We start from the raw sequence: 6,915 nt of genomic DNA, 5'->3' as shown, positions 1-6,915 counted from the left end.
TATAATTCAAAAATATCAATCTAATTAGTGGCATCAATCCAGTTGTATAGGTAAATGTCCACAAATATTTGAATTGCAATTAATATCTTATTTTGATTAAATAAATTTTATTATTTATATTACTGTTATGTAATATTATGGCAGAGATCTAAATACTGAAAAACCAAGGAATCAAAAACATGTCTAATTACCATTTTAAGACATGATGTACAATTACATGCAGGTACAACTACATTGTATTTTATCTCAAAAATGTAAGTTTTAGAAGAGCAAAAATTCATTTCTTTATAAATAAAAAATAACGTACGTAATAACAGAATGGGCTAATGATTTCTTTTCTTAATTGTATTCTCCTAAAAATTAGACTAATAATCCTAAAATATATTTAATAAATAAAAAAATACTATGCTATATTAGCAAAGATATAAATCCATAATTATAGTAACAAAAATAAGATTTATATAAAAGACCTCATTATTATCAATACTGTAAGTTGACGCGTATTCAACAGCTTTGTCGGTATACATCTTATTGTCGGTCAACTTACCTTAATTGCATTAAAAAATAGAAATATCTACGTAGTATATTGTAGTTACCAAAATTTGTGATTGTTTTAAATCTGTTTGTGATGCTTTCTTGTTAAAAACTCCTGGTATCAATATCACATCATAACGTAGGTTAAACTTGCTTATATTTTGTAATATACTGATGAGCTATTAACAAATCTTAAACAATTTTCCATATTTTATTGTTTTAAATAACTTTAAAGTGTGACTTACTTTCATATTGTTAAAAAAAAAAAAACATTTTTAAACCGTCTTTTAACCTGAACTCTTAGATTTTTTCACTAGATTCTCAAAATAATTTTTAAATAATATTTAAATATTTAACAAACAGAAAGATTTTATTAAATTTTACATATAGTGGAAACACTTCTCTAACAAAATTTATAAAAAGCATCGGGAAATTCGAGGCAGTCTCCTCTTTTTTCTGCATATACAAAACGGTTTCCAAACAATTTGAAAATTATTTGATCATCGAAAACTTTTGAAATAGAACGTGAAACACTTCAGCGAAAACGTGTTTCTTACAATATATTATGTAGAAGCCGGAGTGCATAATAAGACGGAAACTAAAATTTTGCAATTGCAAAATAGTATAAACGTTTGTTAGATTTTCGAAGAACTGTTAGAAATTTTCTCTGTTCTTTTGATGTAAATAGAACCGAAATTAGTTTGATCTTTAAAAAATTTAATTAAAAATTTATTTAGTAAAAAAATAAACAAAAAATAATTTCTTTCATTTCTTTTATTATTATTTTTTTTTTTCTTTAACTTACCATAAAATTAACAATTTACATAATTCACTAGTAAACTTTTCTTTGTAAATTTACTTTTAATGTATATTTATAATGTATATTTTATACTTTTTTCTATTTAAACTTTACATAAAAAAAAAAAGAGTTTAAGATTAATACAAATTATTTATTTTTATGTAGGAAGGTTTATGTATATTTTATTAAGTTTTTTGTTTTTTTTTATGAAAAAATAAACAAAGTTAAATTTCAGGAAATATTATTTAGGTATAATTATAATTCATAAATTTGGTTAAAACATTTATGTACGTTGAAAGGTAATCTTATTTAAAAAAAAAAATTAAATTTTTAGTTTTAAATTTTCATTTAACACCACTTTTTAATTTAATATTTTGCAATATAGTAATGTATACATATTTCTTGATTTTTTAATTAATTATTTAAATATAACCTGTAATGAAATTTAATTTTTCTAAATATTTAATTTTTTTTTATTCTTTTTTTTTTGTTTTTAGCTAAGTTTTTAAATTATTATTTTTTTTTTTTTTTGTTGAATATAATGTTTGTTATGTATAAGATTTTATTTAAATATTATATATTTTGTAATTCTATCACATTTATTAAATTCTGATGAAGAATTATTAAAAACTCAAATATATAAAAAATAACAGAATTTTAAAATAATAAAATCAAATTTTATTAACATTTTTGTTTTTAAATTACAATAAAAGATTTATTTATTTATGGTTAGTTTTTGTCAATAAAATCCGGAAATTACAAAATTCAAATTAAAAAATTAACACCGTACAATACATACGTATGTAATGCAATTATCTTATAAATAGTAGAATAAATGCAAAAATAAATGAATCTATTTTTATGAAAGATGCAAGAAGTTCTTGTAAACCTAGCAATTATTCATCAAAACACAAAAAGAAAATTAAAAATAATTTAAAGTATTATAAAAACAGTCTTTATCTTTTTTACTTTTTTACATATTCTTTTTTTTTTTTTTTTGAAAATTTTGTAGTTTCTGGATTTTGAATTAGTTTTGTTTTAATTAAATATTTACTCAGAAAGTTATTTAAATTCACTTTATTTGTCGATTATGAACTTTATCAATACTATATTGTGTACATATATTATATGATTTATTTCTATATATATATACATATATATTTGCAAATATTAATGGTTATTATTGAAATAGTTTTAAAAAACATAAAGAGAACAGAAAACGCAAAAAAAAAATTCAAATCTAATACAGTTTTAATTTATAATTGTGTGTTTTTTTTTTAATTAATTTTAATTAAATGCTAGTAACAAGGTTTATAAATATTTTTCAAAACAATTAAAAATTTTAATGTAATCATTCAAGTCCTGCAATCAAATACATACATATATAAAATATTTATTATATGCATATTTAAAAGTAATTTTTAAACATATTATTAATTTTGAATAGTCGACTATTAGGGACAATTTGAAAATTTTTTATGATATGCTCTTTCTATATGAGAATTTGAAATTAAAATTTTTTAATTAAATTATTCCTAGCGTGGTTTTTTAACTAAAATTATTAAAAAATGAACATTTTTTGTTTTTTTGTTGGAAAAGAAAGAAGCAAAATATTTTAACATTAACTGTTTTTATTTATTCTTTTTTTTTTTATTCAAATCATTTCTTTTTCTCAATTATTTTTATCATCGTATATTATTTTCTTAATTATTAGTTTTAAATATTTTTAGGCACTATATTTTTTTATTAATTTAGAGAATTTTGAATAAAATATTTTTTAATTTCATATTTTACGTACATAATTTAAAGAAAATTAATTGGAAAAATTTTTAAATTGAAAAGTACATATTTGGAAAGAATTCAAATATTTTGTATTTGTGTAATTTATTTAAATGATATTAGAAAAAAAATATTAATTTAAAATTTTATCCACTAAAATTTAACAAATGCGTATTAATAGGACATATTAATTTATGTAATATGAAGTGTGTGTAAATTTTAAAAGGACAACTTATTAAACATTAAAAATTTTATATTTAAAAGTTTTTTAGACCACGGCTAGATATTTTTGCAATACAATTAAGTAAAATTAGGTAAAAATGATCGAAAAATGGGAATTTGAAGATGGAAACTAAAAAAAAACCCAATATTAACCAGTACTTTTTTTTGTAAATTTAATAAAATTTCAACTTTTTTAATTAGGTTTTTTAATCAATCTTATTTGTATAAATTTAAGGGATCGAAATTTTATTTTCAAAACTAATATTAAAAATTAAACTAGATTTTAATTTTCCCTATTTTTCTTTTAAATTTAATTTATTCACCCGCTTTTGTATTATTCTTAAATGCATCACTTTAAGTTGTGAAATATTATTCAAATATTTTAATTTTTTTTTAAATAAATACAAGTTCGAAATTTAAAAATTTATACTCAATATTTTTGAATAATATCAAATCACTTGAGGTGATGCGTCTAACACGATATGGGTGCCTGTTTAGAAAGTTAACCGTTTAAGAACGTATAATTTTCTTTTCCCTTTTTAATGTTTTAGGTATTAAATTAGTACATTATTAAATTATATATATATATATATATCATATAAGTACAAACTTTTAGCTCTACACGTTTACAAATATACAATTTCCGTTTTTAAAATTATAAGTTTTCGAATTTTTTTTTTTTTATATATTTATTTTTTTTCTAAGTTAAAATATATGTTGAGTTGTAGGAAATGTTTTTTCGGGTTACAATCTTCTTTGCAGTAATGTGTGCGATATCCAAATCTAGACTAGATACAATTTATGTAATATACATGTATGTACACATGTTTACAAATATAATTCATAAATATACATAAACATTATGTATTTATACATTTTGGTATGTACATTATGTTATATTATATTTTCAATATATTGTATTATTCAATATGTAATTTATATTTATAAATATACATATATATTTTATTTTATCTTCATATATATATATATATATATATATATATGTATATATACGTATATAACGTATATAAAAAAACTTTTTTTATATTTAATAAAACACAGCAAATTTATTATTCTTAACAATAAGATGCATCACTTGTTAACGTCGATTTCTGGTCATTTAATTGCAGATAATATTGCTTCCTAGATGCCGATGGTGGTAATTTAGGAGGGTCTGGTGCTCTCGGTTTAATTTTGTTTTCGGTCACTAGAATGTCATACGTTTGATTTTGTTTTTTGTTTTTTTTTTTGTTTTGCATTTAGAAAAAAAAATTTACATTTAATTAAATTTTCTATATTAAAAAAATTCTTATAAAAAGCATTTAGAGCCTAGAATCTATACACAGAAAAGAAGAAAAACGCGACGAATTTAAGAAATTAAAAAAACCAAAAAATATGTAAAAATTTGAAAGCTGAATAACAAAACAAGCTTACAGGAATACATGCAAATCAGTCGAAATACACTGACTAAACATGAACTGTATTTATACATTTTTGGTTTTTAATAATAATTAAAAAAAAAATATAATAAAGGAAAATAAAGAAAAACGAATAGAATGGATTTAAACATCAGGTTTTTTTTTCTAATTACTTTTACGAATTTAAGAAAAAGAGCCTTTTTAATGAGTATTATAACACAATAGCTATACACTGTTTGAATAAATCATAAGGAGGAACACATAATATATTCAAGTAAGACATTAATAATATGTATGTACAAAGATGGGATACACGTAAGTATTTACATAATTGAATTTCACATCAATTGTATGGATTTTTTTTCTTAATTTCATTTTCATGAAATCAACAATATTATTTATAATAATATGAATTATTCAATTTTAATATATAATTTATCAATTAAGTAATTGATAAATTGTTAATAATTAACATTATTAACTAATAGGCAAGAATTATGAAACATGTTATATAAAAAAATCGTTATACTTAGTCTCAAAATTTTATAAATTAAGTAGAATAATAAAAAGCTAAATTTACTAAAAAGAAAGCAAAAGTAAAAAATCAAAAGGCTTAATAATACGATCATGCAAATTCGGACAATTACAAATAAAATAAGTTTAAAAATAATAAAAATTGCATAATTTCATTACATTTTTATTAACAGTTAATAATTTTTCATTTTTTTTTTTATTATTTTTTTGATATATTTCAATTATTATGGAAAAATTATTTTTATTTAATTTTTCACTAATAATGTTTTTTATTTTGTTGTATTTTACACTTTAATAATAGATTTTCATGCTTTACTAATTTCAATTATTATTATCGTTTAAAATTTTAATATTTTATTGGAAAATTGTTAAACATTAACAAAGACAGATATTTGATTATTAAAAAAAAGGAAAGACTTAAATAGATTTTAAACAAAATTATAGCACAAAAAGTATTACCAATTTCAATTGTGAAACACTTTAATTACACAAGACGAACCTTTTAATTTCATATATAACACCATAATTAACGAAAATATTCTATTAGAATGAAAATTTTTCAGTGATTAATGTAAAATTACATTATGAATGTAAAAATAAGAAAATTCTTAGTTAGGCGGGAAAACTAGATTATGGTTGCATTCAAAACAAAGAAATATTTCTTTGGTTTGGTGTAAAGCACTATTTAAGCATTCAAGCGTTGTTAATTAAGAATCTATGCATTCTAAATAAAGTGAAATTAAATCAATTTTTTAATTCGTCAGAGTTTGGAGAATTATACTTGTTTCGTTTCATGTAATTAAAGCAAAATAATACTTTAAGTACTTTAGTACTTCCTTTTTTTGTAATTTTTTTAAAAATTAAAAAAAAATCAGTATTACTGTTCTAATATTTCTTAAAAATCATATAGAAAAACAATATAATAAAATAAGTAATACAAATAAAAGTTTTTACTTTTTAATAATCTTTTTTTTTTCTTTTTTTAAATTAAAATTATAACAATTATGTATTTTTAATTTTAAATTAATTAGTTATTTATGTTTTTTTTATTTTTTTATTTTGAATTCAAATTTGTTAATTATTTTTTTTTTTGCATTTAAATTTCTAAAGTAAAATATTTACGTAAAAAAAAATAGAATAAAATAAAAATAAAATTCAACAAAACTATTTTCGCTAAAGCAAGTACACACAGTTCAGATTTTTAGTTTCGGACCTGAAAAAAGATAAATAATGAAAAAAAAAGAAAAGTAAAAATTAAAATATTAAATTTAATTAATTTGCATATTTCCGAATAAATATAATTTTGTATAGAAATTACTGAACACATTACTAAAGAACAAAATAAATAAAACTATTGATTTTTTAGAATTATTTATTACAATAAGTACAGATTAGTGTATAAAACGTTGATTTTTATATTTTGGGAAAGGGAATGAAGACCTCAATAATTAAGATATTTTTTAATAATTAAAATATTTTGAACGTTAAGGGTTCAGTTTAATTTCTTTATTAACTTGTGCCAAAAAAAAAAAAACAAGAATATATTTGCACCTTATAATGTTTTAGTATAATTTATTGTTATTTAATTCTTTATAGCAGTTACTTGATTTTTAAAACCTAAAATCAATG

General features: G+C 19.2%; 1 protein-coding gene across 4 annotated transcripts in view; it reads right to left on the bottom strand.

Annotated features, from left to right (window-relative positions):
* Positions 1 to 4,359: 4,359 nt before the first annotated feature.
* The window catches only part of LOC129606300 (putative uncharacterized protein DDB_G0277255), a 44,381-nt gene continuing 41,825 nt past the window's right edge, over positions 4,360 to 6,915 (bottom strand). For 2 of the 4 annotated variants that reach the window (XM_055516550.1, XM_055516553.1), the window contains one exon: positions 4,361 to 4,541. In XM_055516550.1, coding sequence (XP_055372525.1) covers positions 4,411 to 4,541 — 131 coding nt within the window. In that variant the 3' untranslated portion in view covers positions 4,361 to 4,410. Of the gene's footprint in view, positions 4,542 to 5,874; positions 6,500 to 6,915 lie in introns of those variants that run through there. The other 2 variants (XM_055516551.1, XM_055516552.1) reach the window with 2 other exon arrangements.

The sequence above is a fragment of the Condylostylus longicornis genome, unplaced genomic scaffold, assembly GCF_029603195.1.
Source record: "Condylostylus longicornis isolate FDR11 unplaced genomic scaffold, ASM2960319v2 ptg000018l, whole genome shotgun sequence".
In the NCBI taxonomy this organism is placed as follows: domain Eukaryota; kingdom Metazoa; phylum Arthropoda; class Insecta; order Diptera; family Dolichopodidae; genus Condylostylus; species Condylostylus longicornis.
The sequence above is the reverse complement of the archived record's forward strand: the minus strand, read 5'-3'. Positions and strand labels throughout refer to the sequence as shown.